The sequence below is a fragment of the Candidozyma duobushaemuli genome (assembly GCF_002926085.2).
Source record: "Candidozyma duobushaemuli strain B09383 chromosome Unknown F_B09383, whole genome shotgun sequence".
Taxonomy (NCBI): Eukaryota; Fungi; Ascomycota; class Pichiomycetes; order Serinales; family Metschnikowiaceae; genus Candidozyma; species Candidozyma duobushaemuli.
Genome location: NW_020289899.1, coordinates 740367 through 753186, shown reverse-complemented (window position 1 = coordinate 753186; position 12820 = coordinate 740367). Strand labels below are relative to the sequence as shown.

General features: G+C 46.9%; 6 protein-coding genes across 6 annotated transcripts; 2 read left to right on the top strand and 4 right to left on the bottom strand. All coding sequences in view use genetic code 12, as the record gives it.

Moving 5' to 3' along the window:
* Positions 1–871: 871 nt before the first annotated feature.
* Positions 872–2254, bottom strand: CXQ87_005002 (uncharacterized protein; the record flags this gene model as incomplete). The annotated part of the gene is made up of 1 exon (XM_025483433.1): positions 872–2254. The coding sequence occupies one exon, from the start codon at positions 2252–2254 to the stop codon at positions 872–874; it is 1383 nt and encodes a 460-aa protein (XP_025337646.1).
* A 530-nt stretch (positions 2255–2784) lies between these two features.
* Positions 2785–4104, bottom strand: CXQ87_005001 (uncharacterized protein; the record flags this gene model as incomplete). The annotated part of the gene is made up of 1 exon (XM_025483432.1): positions 2785–4104. One exon carries the CDS (start codon positions 4102–4104, stop codon positions 2785–2787), a length of 1320 nt encoding a protein of 439 aa, XP_025337645.1.
* A 618-nt stretch (positions 4105–4722) lies between these two features.
* CXQ87_005000 (Zn(II)2Cys6 transcription factor domain-containing protein) lies at positions 4723–6159 on the bottom strand (the record flags this gene model as incomplete). Its single annotated transcript, XM_025483431.1, has 1 exon — positions 4723–6159. One exon carries the CDS (start codon positions 6157–6159, stop codon positions 4723–4725), a length of 1437 nt encoding a protein of 478 aa, XP_025337644.1.
* A 2007-nt stretch (positions 6160–8166) lies between these two features.
* On the top strand, positions 8167–10548 carry VPS70 (putative zinc metalloprotease; the record flags this gene model as incomplete). The annotated part of the gene is made up of 1 exon (XM_025483430.1): positions 8167–10548. The coding sequence occupies one exon, from the start codon at positions 8167–8169 to the stop codon at positions 10546–10548; it is 2382 nt and encodes a 793-aa protein (XP_025337643.1).
* Positions 10549–10758: 210 nt separating this feature from the next.
* On the top strand, positions 10759–11439 carry CXQ87_004998 (uncharacterized protein; the record flags this gene model as incomplete). The annotated part of the gene is made up of 1 exon (XM_025483429.1): positions 10759–11439. The coding sequence occupies one exon, from the start codon at positions 10759–10761 to the stop codon at positions 11437–11439; it is 681 nt and encodes a 226-aa protein (XP_025337642.1).
* A 33-nt stretch (positions 11440–11472) lies between these two features.
* On the bottom strand, positions 11473–12802 carry CXQ87_004997 (telomere length regulation TEL2 family protein; the record flags this gene model as incomplete). Its single annotated transcript, XM_025483428.1, has 2 exons — positions 11473–11504; positions 11548–12802. The coding sequence occupies 2 exons, from the start codon at positions 12800–12802 to the stop codon at positions 11473–11475; spliced, it is 1287 nt and encodes a 428-aa protein (XP_025337641.1).
* Between the last annotated feature and the right edge of the window lie 18 nt (positions 12803–12820).

The window sequence follows — 12820 nt, the reverse complement described above, 5'->3', positions numbered from 1 at the left end:
GTTTTTTATTCTTGATTTCGTTAAATATGGGTTTTAGTATTGTTGTCTGGATTTTTGATGGTGTTTGTAGTTTTTGCAGCAATTGCGCGGCGCCACATAAATTCTTTAAAGTGAAGGTCTGTAGGAGTTGAGGAGGCCAACTGAAAACACAAAAAAAAAACTATATTAGTCGATGAAGTCAAAATACTCCATTCTGGTTTATGGAAACTTGTTGCCTTTTCTGCGCTGGTCAAAAAATCAGGTACGGCAGCCATGCAATAGGTATAAAGTAGTTTGACGGTATGCTGCCTTGGCATTTTCACACTTGTTGCCGTGACGCTCTTCAAAGCAGGACTTTGAAGTGTAGAGTTACTGCCACTAAACAAATATAGTGGTAATTTTTTGATCTTAGCTTTGGCTTCTAATCTATGTCTGCTAAACGAAATATCACCATCAAAGCCTGCATTGGCAGCTGCAAAATCTCTAGGCAGTCTTAATTCATGGAGTTTGAGTGGTTAGTTGACACATGCCAAATGCATAACGATGCAGAGGCTCCAGCAGCCCTGGTGAAACGTTTGTCTATATTTATGCGATGTTCGTCGCTTCGGAGTTGCAGTTATGAATGCCGACGAGAAAAGAGACTATTCTAAATCGAAAAATGACAAACACGAGCCAAACAGAGAATGCAGTTTGGATCCAATTCCTTGAACATTCATTCTTTCCAACTAGGTACTTCCATGAAGGGAAAGATGATTACTGTTGAAGAACAGAGAAAGAAGGAGGAGGAGAATGATGGAAAGAAAAAGAAGAGAAGCTGGAAGAAGATTTTGCTCAATGTGGAGGACTAATATGTCGTGGAACACCGGATGTATATGCAATTTAATAAGTAATGCTAGTTGATTTTGTAGCTGTCTGAGAAAGGCTCCGGAGACTCCTCCCTTTTGTTGTCTCGTACTTGGAGATGTCTTATAGCTATGGCCACAATTATGCTTGCTATTGCCGTTGCAATCATGGCCCATTTACCGTTGGTGAAATAGGGCGCTGTAGAAGCTCCGTAAAAGAGAAGCAGCCACCATGCATTGACAGCATTGCTGAACATGTTCATAGAGGCCAAAACCACAGCACGTTCTTCCAAATCATCATAACACACGACATTGGCCCAGGAGAAAAACACAGGCTGTCCAGCGTATGAGAATCCACTGAGATAGTGTGCAACGAAAACGTACCCCGTCGAAAGTGGCCCCACCAAGAGCAATATTGACGAGATTATCATCACCACGCCAATGAGAATAGCCGCTCGATAGTGATGTCGTGCGTTGGTGGCATCAATGTACCAGCAGCACACGAAATTTGCCAAAACTCCCACAGCGTACACGCCCATAGGAAAGTGGTTTCTGTCTGCCACGGAGTAGTCAAAGTATTGAAGCCAGAGAGCGAAGAGCGAGTTTGTGGCATAAGACTCGTTTTCACCGCCTAGGACCCAGAAGAACGAAAAGAGCCACCAATGCCATCTACTCACCACTCTTTTGAAGATTGTCCAGTCGAATGATGTTTTAGGACGCTTCTTGAGCCTCAGATGAGCCAACATACGCTTTTCCTCACTAAAGTAGAAAGCACGGCTTGTTTCAGGCGTATCGGGAAAGCAGAAAAAGCCGTAAACCGAGATGGGGACAGTGATGAGGAAATCCACAATAAACAACCAGCGCCAGCCGGCTAGCCCTGCGACGTCATCCATGCTCTCATAAATAGCCGCTTGCATGGTCAGCGAGAATATGTTGCCAATGAGACCCGAAGATGTGAAAACGGCAGTTCTCTTACCCAACTCAGTTTCTGTGTACCACGAAGCCAACAAAAGATGGCACCCACTGAACGTCAGTGCTTCTAGGGTGGCTTGAAAGAAACGAATTGCACAAAGAGCCCTATAATCGTAAACCCAGGCCATGGCAAAGGTCAACAACCCCCATGCTAGGGAACAAAACGAAAGCCATATTCTAGGTCGAACCCGAAGCAAAATCAAGTTGTGTGGAATAAGCGCCACGATGTAGCCCACGTTGAAACACGTATTAATAACATTGAGCTCGTTGCCGTGCATGGAGAGATCCTCCTTCATGCCACTAACATAAGCATTACTCAAGTTGAGTCTGTCCAAGTAGTTGACCCAGTATAAAAGACAGGCAAAGGAAAGAACAAACCAGTCGATTTTCACGAGAAGCCGGGCCTCAACGGGATTGGAAGGCTTGACGCCCCATATGAGTTCCCGGGTTTTGCCGAGCATGGGGCAATGGCATGGGCTTCACGGAAGTGGTTGGTGATAATTTTCGGTAAAGAGTCGCGATGTCCGATTTGTGGGGGGTTCAGAGGTGGATGTGGGATCAAGGGGGATTAAGGGCAGGTGATTTGAAATATGTATAAAAATAGGGAGATTTCGAAGGGATGATGGACTTTGAACCTTTTATAGATCGGGTTTGGGAAATGGAGTCCGGAAGTTGGGCTATACGACGGAGTTAAGAGGTACGACTCTCCCCAGATCCAACATAAGCATGAAGCTGCATTTTTCAATTTAAAAATACATAAGAAGTTTATATTACTTTGGCTCGAAAAGCAGAAAAGAAGCAAAATACCCTGATTACGAAACTGTCGTAGTAGCTCCTATGAGTTACAAGCCAACCCTACATCATGAATAATCATAATAATCATTTCCTTTTTTTATTCATTTTTTTTTGCGTTTTTATTGCCCAAAAGAATTCTGGTCGTCTTATCATAGCTATTTGTCTCACCATATCCATCACATCTCAGACACCTCCTCTAATCCGTTCTCTGAGCATCGTACTTCAATACAGCATTCAACATCACCTCAAGACCCTCATGCACTTGCTCAGGCGTGCTGTACTCCTCAGGATTATGAGAAACTCCGTCCCTGGATGGAATAAAGATCATGGCGGTAGGACACTTCAATGCAGTGAGTCCGCTATCATGGCCAGCTCCACTGACAATTGGGAGCGTCTGTTCAGCACCATAGAGATCCTCGGCAGCATCCTTGATGCAATTCTTGCAAGTTTCATCAAAATGGACGGCCTTTTGGTGAAGAAGCTCGGTGAGCTCATACTCCAACTTTACACCACTTTCCTTGGTGATACTGGCCATTGCCGTTTTGAAATCTTCAAACATCTTTCCAAGTTTGGTATCGTCGGGGTTTCTCATGTCGCAGATGAATCTGACGTCTTGTGGAATCACGTTCACCACCGCAGGAACCAATTCCATGATACCCGCACTGCAAAGACCATCGTGCTTTTGTGCAAGCTCATTACCCTTGACCACCATTTTCGAAGCAGCAAGAAGTGCATCGCTCCTGCTCCTCAATGGAGTAGTACCCGTGTGCTGAGCTTTTCCTCTCACCTTGACTTCAAACCATCTGAGAGCCTGGATGCCCTGGACAAGACCGATCTTCTTATTTGTCTCTTCCAAAATAGGACCCTGTTCTATGTGGAGCTCGAAATGCGCCTTCAAAGGATTGGCCTCGTAGGAACACTCCACATCACCCAAGTACTGGATTCTCTCCAACTCATCTCTCACACTGACTGGTTTTTGGTCAGTCACACTCTCCAAATTATAGATATTTTCCAAAGTGTGGGAGCCTGCCCAAACCGAGGAAGCCATCATGCTGACTGGAAAACGAGCTCCTTCTTCATTGGTCCAGTTGACCACACAGACTGGGTAGTTGGGCACAAAGTTGTTTTCCTTGAAAGTACGCAAAACCTCGAGTCCGGTCAAAACACCCAAAACGCCGTCGTAACGGCCTCCTGTGGGTTGAGTATCCAAATGAGAGCCAATGGCTGTGGGCAATCCGTTCTTCTTTCCTGGGTATACTGCAAAGATGTTGCCCAACTTGTCGATGATGATCTTGCAGCCGAGTTTGGATGTCTCTTCCACAAACCAGTCTCTTACTTTTTTGTCCAAATCAGACAAGGCGAGTCTGCAAACGCCGGTTTCAGTTTCCTGGGTTCCCCATCTTCCTTTGGCACCAAAACGAGCGGTTTCATGAATAGCAGACAAAAGGCGTCCAGGCTTCACCGACAAACCTGTGGTTGCTTTGATGGAGGAAGTAGCAGTAGATGTTAAAGTCATTTTGGATCTGGGGTTTGGCCTTATCAGGAACCCTGAGCTTTATATAGCTCTGGGGTAGTCTGGATTCGGGTTGCCAAATCGGGTAACTCGTATCGCGTCTGATAAGAGTCAAGGTCTCCAAGTGCGCTATGGAGGGTTGCCAGATTGGAGGAGATGTTCAATTGATTAAGTTCAAATCCTAAAATTCGAAAGGGTTTTGTTTAGATAAAAAGGTTTCTTAATTTATTGGGTATGCAGCAGGTATTGGGTGTTGGAAACTTGGTGATAGGGTGCCTCGGAGATCTCCATCACCTCCCGAACAGGCTTAAGGTTTGGACTTTGAAATTATTGGCATTTGATTGGGTGAAGGAGATGACAGATTGGAAAGCTCGTGGCTTTGGAATTTGAAGTTTGAGAGAAGTAGGGGTATATCGACGCCATCAATGAAGTTCAGCTATCGTTGAAACATCTAGAATGAACAAGCGAACATGAACAAGCGAACCGTTGCCAACTGACTGTCAAAACAGAGGAATGACTCAAAAACAAAAACTATTCCTCGATTGAGAGATACACATTCAAAGACCCCAAAAAGAACCTACTCCAACTCAAACATCAGCGACCTGCGCTCATTATCAACTACTACCCTAAAGCAGCATCCTGACCAGAATCATGACTAACGGCGGTCAACGCCCTAGTGTCCAAAAGAAGGCCAAACGGCTCATCTCCACCGTAAATCTCCCAGAGCCCCTCCAAATAGCTGCTTGCCCTGTTGATAAGATGCAGCCCAGACCGAGTACCTAGTTTCTGCAAAGTGTGAATAAAAAAACGCCGATCACTGTCAGCAGTAGCGGCACTGGCTGCTATGAAACTCGACCAGATGGGAATCACCACGTATTCGTTCGAATCCCCCACAAGGCGTACTAGAGCGTCTATCAGTGGCTGCAAAATGGAGGCTCTCAAACCAGGATCAAGCATTTTGCGAAGTAGAATCATCAGCGTATGAAGCACCACTTTCGCCACGGTAAGGGTATCAAAAATTTGCACGGTGGGGGCGCTGAGTGTCTCCAGAGTAAGGAGGCACGTTTCTGCAAGCTGGAGGAGCTCACAGTGTAGTAGTTTGTCTGAATCAGCTAGTGGAAGTCTGAGACGACACAGCCATGAGGCTTTCGCTGCAATTTGAAAGGCGGTGATAGATAATCGGCTCAGAGCAGGATCCTCGTAGTCCTGGCAAAGCTCAAAAAAGCGTTGGTAGTGGGTACTGAAAAGGCCAAACGGGCTGGGGATGAGTTTTTCAATCTGTGCATCGTCGCAGAACATAATCGTCAAGCTGTAGTTGAACAAAAAGTTCTCGATCATGGCCCGTTCTAGCGAAGATACTGAGGCATGACTTTGGAGGATATTCTTCATAAACAACTCGTAAGCAGCGCTAAGGTGTACAGCACAGCGGGTAGCATTGCATCCCATAGTGGGGTCTCGAAGACTGAGAGTTTGCAATACCTGGATGGCCAAAAAAAGCCACTCTTCGCTGCCCAAAACACCGTTTTTCATGGTTTTGATGAAAAGCGACAAGGCAGAAACATACCGTTTTTGAGCCACCGCCCTGAACGCCTGGTCGTCAAAGGCTACTAGTGAGGCTCCACAAGCTATGGACATTTGCCGCAAAAGATCCAGCTTTTCGGCTACGGAATGAACAAGGCTTTGCGTGGGAACCTTGTGGTTGAAATGCGGCTGTGCCAAAGTGGGAAGAAACCGCTGGGCAAATTGCACAAGGAAGATGCTGTCTATCTGGATGGATAGGTGGTTGCGAGGTACGAGCGTTGCTAATTGCAGGGGGCCAATATCGATATCTTGAATCTGTTCCTCTTCCGTTTCACTAGATTTCATCTCTGGATACTGGCATTCGAGATCCCGGCGGACACAGTTCATACATTTTCCTTTCGTTTCGTCACATTTGATCTTTCGGCGTTTGCAGCTGAAGCACCCCTTCACAGACCGTTTATACGATTTTGTAGGTTTCCGCAGCACGATTTTGTGTGCCTTGAGCTGGAGCACGCCCTGGTACTCCTTGTATCCCATGGAAAGAGTGGTAGGTGGGTGATGATGTGAGCTCGGGTTACCCGATCGGGAAGGTAACCCCATGGAGCCAAGCCCCAGGGGCGAGAACGGGGAATTGTTGCTTAAGGGATATTAGTTTAGCGGTGGTAGTTTAGCGGGATTAAGGTCGGTGGTTTGAATTTTTTATTTTGGGTGATAATGTGGGATGGTTGGGCGATGTAGATAGGGTGTTATCTGGAGGGTTTGTTCCTCAGACGGAATTCGATGGAGTGTGGATGCCGCCATAAGCAAATCTTCATAATTGGATCTTCAAAAGCTATTTATATTAACGCCAGGACAATCTAGCGCATTTTAGGCTAATGGAGATAATTTGCAATGTCCCAAGATCCAACATGAATGGCTGCAAACTGCGAAAAGGAAGACCACCCAAGGCGAACAATACATGTGATACAAAAAAGCTAAGAGGCATTCAAATGAAGCTGCCCGTGGACGTAAATTGCTCAATTGATTTAAACAACTTTTTTAAAATGCTGTTACCTTTAAGCCAAGGGACGCATACATCCGATGGGTCGATAGCATACACTTTTACCGTATTGAGAAGACAGGCTAGGGCCTAATGGCGACACAGGGCGTTAGGAACACGTTAGGAACTATGGATACACGCTTAACATCAATGTCAGGTATCAAACATAGATGAGGAAGTTCCCCGCTAGAGCTGGTTTCCTGATTTGATGAAGGACACTAGGTGATACACGTTATAACAGGAAGTTCACGGTCTCTCAGATATCAGACAAGAGCCGTTTATGGAAATGGTAAAATAACAGATCACAAATAGCTCTATGTTCAAGTATTTAGTGCTCTTAGTTCAGAAGTTAAGGAAGTTATATCCAAGTGTCAGTCGGAAGTCATATCCAAGTGTCAGTCGGAAGTCATATCCAAGTGTCAGTCGGAAGTCATATCCAAGTGTCAGTCGGAAGTCATATCCAAGTGTCAGTCGGAAGTCATATCTAAGTGTTAGTCGGAAGTTATATCTAAGTGTTAGTCGTAATTTACTATGGATGCACCCGAGCATCTGGAAGCTGATAAGATGGTCTTTTCTCTATGTAGCTTTAAATTGGGTTTTCCATTGATGGATTAAACAAAAAAAAAAAAAAAAAGAAAAAAACCGCTGGCACATGTTTTGGTTGGGACTTATAAATAATTCTATCATTATTGTAAATTATTTAGAAGTTTATAGTACATCTCTTTTTTCATATTCCCACCCACACTTGCCGTCGACACTGCACCATGGTCCAAAGCCACAAACCTCGATGCACCCTTAGTTATCTGATAAGGTCTCCGTATTTTCCGACTTTCCGAAACTTTGACACCTTCCCAACATCTTACGAAAGCTTCCAGATCTACCACAGAAACACTGGACCCACGAATATCTGTCTACTTTTTTCATTCTCCATGATGTACCATTCACACTCTTCAGTATATGTGAAGGAAGGTACCCTTGTAATTATCCTAGGTGGCTTCCCAAAAGCGGGGGTTTCGAAAAAGCTATCCTTTCCATCTTAACCCCTCCTTTTGTTACTCGCCATCTCATTACCCCATGGTCTATCTAACTGTTTCGCAGCCATAGTACCATCCTACAAGCCCAAACAAAAGAAACCCCACCGGTCCGAACCCTATCGCTTCAAAATCACAAAAACTATGTAATCGAATGCACTTAAGACAGCAAATAGCAATTGAGAATCGGTCGATTGCACCCAATTGTTCGAGTATCCCTACCTCAGTGGCCTGATGGATCCACCATACTCCAACTTGCCAACCCTGAGCCCGTTAAAGCCAATTCTCCACTTCTGCTTAATTTCACTAGAAAGCTTTGTTTTCCGATCAAAACCACCTTCACTCTTTTCAATCATCCCTCATTTTTCTCTTTTTCCATAATACCTCCACCCTGCGGCACCCTGTGTGGCACGGAAAATGCGGCGCAATCGCGATTCTGATAACCACAGTAACTCCTCTTCATCTTCACTCATCATGGATATGGAGAAAGATTACATCACCGTCACGCCCCGCCAGGGTCCCGTGCGCCGGTTTGTCAAGTTCACCATTGTCGCTTTGGCGGTGATGGTGTGTCTTATCAAGCTTGACTTTTCGTTGTTTTCCGTGGAGAGAATCGAGAACCCAGAGGACATTGTCTTGAACGCCTTGAAGGAGAATTACGCCAGCAATTGGCTGTTGAAGTATGCGTCCGAGAAGCACTTGGCCGGTACGAACTACGGTCTTGTTGAATTCACCAGGAAAAAGCTTGCTGACTATGGCGCTAAGACCACTGTGGATGACTACGACGTCTTGTTGAGTTACCCCGAGGACCACGCCTTGCACTTGTTGGACAAGAAGGGTAAGGTCGAGTACACGGCGCCTTTGAAAGAGGACGCCTTCGAGGAGGACTTCACCTCTGTGAACGACACCATCCCCACTTTCTTGGGGTTCGCTGCCAACGGCAATGTCACTGCCGACTACGTTTACGTGAACTACGGCCGTACCGAGGACTTTGCCTGGTTGAAGGAAAATGGCGTCAGTGTCAAGGGAAAAATCGCTATTGCCCGCTACGGCGAGCTTTTCCGTGGCCTCAAGGTCAAGTTTGCTCAGGAAAACGGTGCTGTGGGTGTTTTGCTCTACACTGACCCTGCCGACGATGGCGAGCTTGTCCCTAAGAATGGCTACAAGCAGTACCCTGAGGGTCCCGCTCGTGCTGAAAGTGCCGTCCAAAGAGGTAGCGCCATGTTCTTGGGCGGTGTGGGTGCTCAACCCGGTGACCCAACTACTCCTGGCTACGCTTCCAAGAAGGGTGTCGAGAGAAAGGACCCATACAACAGTATTGGCAAGATTCCTGCTCTCCCTATCTCCTACAGAGAGGTGAAGCCAATCTTGGCCAAGCTCAATGGTCACGGCAAGAAGGCACCAAAGGACTGGAAGGGAGGCTTGGACGAGTTCGACTACACCACCGGCCCCAACCCAGACGCGTCTTTGAACTTGTACAGCAACCAGACTTTCAAGATCACTCCTATTTGGAACGTGTACGGTGAGTTTGTGGGCGAGAACAGAAACGAGGCCATTTTGATTGGTAACCACCGTGATGCTTGGATCAAGGGCGGCGCTGGCGACCCTAACTCGGGTACTGCTGTACTCCTCGAGATTGCCAGAGCCCTTGGCCAGCTTCAGGACGCCGGCTACAAGTTCAAGAGAAGCATCATTTTGCAAAACTGGGACGGTGAGGAATACGGTCTTATCGGATCTACTGAGTTTGGCGAATACGCTGCCAAGAGCTTGCAGAAGGATGTCGTTGCTTACTTGAACGTCGACGTTGGTGTTCAGGGTAAGTTCTTGCAATTGAGTGCCTCTCCAGTTTTGAACAGAGTCTTGAGAAAGGTGGCCAGATGGTTGCCATACCCCGGCAAGGGCGGTCTTTCTTTGTACGACCACTACAAGAAGGAGGCCGGCGACCGTATTATCAACTTGGGTTCCGGTTCGGACTACACTGTGTTCTTGGAGCACTTGGGTATCCCCTCCGCTGACATTGGTTTCAAGAGCGGCCCTAAGGACCCAATCTACCAGTACCACTCGAACTACGACTCATACCACTGGATGGAGAAGTTTGGCGACAAGGGATTCGTTTTCCACAACTTGGCTGCCAAGTACATCTCTCTTGTGGCCTTGGAGTTGACCAAGCACAAGGTTATCGAGTTTTCGTTGAATGACTACGCCAAGGACTTGATTTCCTACTTTGAGCAGGTCAAGGAGCTTGTGCCTAAGAAGTGGCTCGACAAGGAGGTTCCTCATCCCGTCATGGCCCAGTATATCACGAACGACCGTGAGGACCTTGAGGCTGTTTACGAGGCCACTCAGAGCTACTACATTGACAGACACGTTTTTGCCTTTGAGGAGCTTTTGGAACCTTACCAGTGCAGACACATGCTGACGATGTTGATGAAGGACTCTCTGCACCACAAGAAGCTCAAGTTCGGAGATCTTTTGAGACACACCGACGCTCACTTGGAGAACTTGGAGAAGGACTCGTTGGCATTTGACGCTGAGAGTGCCGTTTTGCAAGAGCGTTTCGACAACAGAGGTGATTTGCACTGGTGGCAGAGAATCAAGCTCCACTTTGAAATCAAGCACCACAACAAGCTCCTCCAGTACTTCGAGAGAAACTTCTTGTACAAGCACGGTCTTCACGAAAGACCATGGTTCAAGCACATTGTGTTCGCTTCTGGCCGTTTGACTGGTTACGCTGGACAAACCTGGCCTGGTATCAGAGAGGCTATTGAGGATGAGGACTTTGAGAGAACCTCCAAATGGGTCGGTATTGCAGCCAAGGCTGTTAAAAGAGCCACTGGCGGCTTATCAGTCGAGTAAGTATGACGTAATACAATGTGACTCTGATATCTCGTTTTTCATATTTCTGCGTGTAGCCCGATCAGGCAAACATATTACAAACGTCAAACGAGGTGTGCGTCCTAATGCGGAAATAGGTAAACAGAAGAACTCGCTTAGAGAGGACCGTGCCGCAGCATTAATCACGAATTATAAAACCTGAAATTTCCTCGCTCCACGACTCAGCAAAGCATGTCTCTTTCTCCATTCTACGTGGCTCCCGCTTTGTTGCCCTTGGTTGTTGCAGCCAACTTGGGTGGTTTCGATAACCCCGGAGATTCTGGGGAAACCACGGCTGCTAATGAAAACCAGAATACGGAGAACACAAATGCTAACACCGCCACAGCCAACACTGCAGCCACCGCTAACACAGCCAACACAGCTAATACCGCCAACACAGCCAACACAGCAAATACCGCTAACACAGCCAACACAGCAAATACTGCAACAGCAAACACGGCTAACACAGCCAATACTGAAACAGCTAACACAGCTAATACAGCCACGGCTGAAACAGGCACTGCAACAGGTACAGCCACAGGTACCCTTGACACCAGAATTGACACAGCCAACACCGCTCAAAGTGAAACACCTACTGAAACTGCGCTGAACACAGCTTTGGACTCAACCACTGGTGGTTCAGCCACATTCAACAAGTGGGGCTTCACAGGCGACCAGTCTGTCTGGCAAGCCGAGACTGCTACTTCAGCTGTCTCTAATTCCGGATCCGAGTCCAAGTCCCATACAGCTTCCATTCTGGGTAACAAGACCTCTGGCGCTATGAGAGTCGGAGGAGCCACAGAAATCAGCTGGAAAACAACGGCTTTTATCGGCGCAATTGCCGCCTTGACTTTGGGACTCCACGCCCTTTGAGTATTGCATAATTAGGTTAAATAAATCCACGGTTCATTTGGTCCATGAGCGTGCGCTCGTACTTGCTATGTAGTTCATTGAGACGGAGCAAAAGCCCAGCACAGATACTCTTGACCTTTTCGTCTATAAGTGTCTCCCAGACATTGGTGAAAAAGTCCTGAATTTTGGCCAACTCAACCAGCATCTGTGCTATGAGGAAACTGTCGTCTACCACATCCATTACCAAGAGCACTCCAGTGCACAAGGCTTCGATCACAGGAAGTTGCTCAGAATCGAGGGTTGGGATTATCAGAATCAAAAGCCCAAGGTACTCTCGTGCCATTTCGAGGAGATCAGACGCTGAAGGGTACGCCGCATGTAGAATCAACGAAAGTGTCTTGAGATAGTGTGCCGTGAGTATAGGGGTATAAGCACCGATATTTATACCACCACTTTGCCACCAGACATTGACAAGTGGGAAGAAAAATGTCTTTCCAACGGACTTGTTGAAGGAATTGAGAGCATCCTTGGGGATGAGCGGAGCAGATGCTTGAGGCTTCTTTTTGAGAGAAGCAGATACTCGAAGAATCCGGCCTCCTGCAAGTTCATCCCTAGCATCCTCAGCAGCTTCACCCATAAGCTGGTTTTGGATATCAGCTTGTATTGCCAGACTGCCGTACTCCTCAATCTTACCCTCTGCAGCCAAGTACTGCTGGTGAAGCTTCCCCGGAAGCATTTGAGTAGGGAAGATTTGATTCGAATGGCTCAGAGCTACCATTTCGTCTTTGTATCCTCTGAGCTCTCTAGCAGATAATGACATGGTAGAGAGAAGGCAAATTCGCTGTTGGAGGGAGTAGTCTCCAGTGAGAAGCAAGTGACACAAGTGGGTAGTCACAGGTGGGTGACTCACAACGACCGCAATCATGGCATTGAGCTTGGAAGTCTCGAAGGATGCATCCTCGTAGAAGTTGGTCATTCCCGCTAGCTTTGATAGAAGATCCTCGGCATAAAATGCAACTTCTTCACCGAAACCTTTCTTCTGTCTGATAAGGGTTGGCGCCGTCTTGAGCGCCATTTGAATTTTTTCGTATGCTTGTGGTGCCTTCGTATCAGCCAGAAGGTACTCTAATAGATCACGGATATAGATCGGCAGCTGGACTTTTGGGGCATTAGCGAGCGTGGGATCGTCTTCTTCGTCACTCATATTATCATCATCTGCTTCCTTGCCGAGAGACTCTTTAAACGCTTTTTCAAGTTCGTCAACCTCAGGCTCCGGGAGCTCTACCAGAGGAGCTCGAAGCTGGCTCCATGCCTCACTCTGGTCAATCGTGGGAATTAGGCCCACTGGCTCAGGAAATGCCACACCCAAGACTGATCCGCTCATATTAAAAATCCGTTCGTG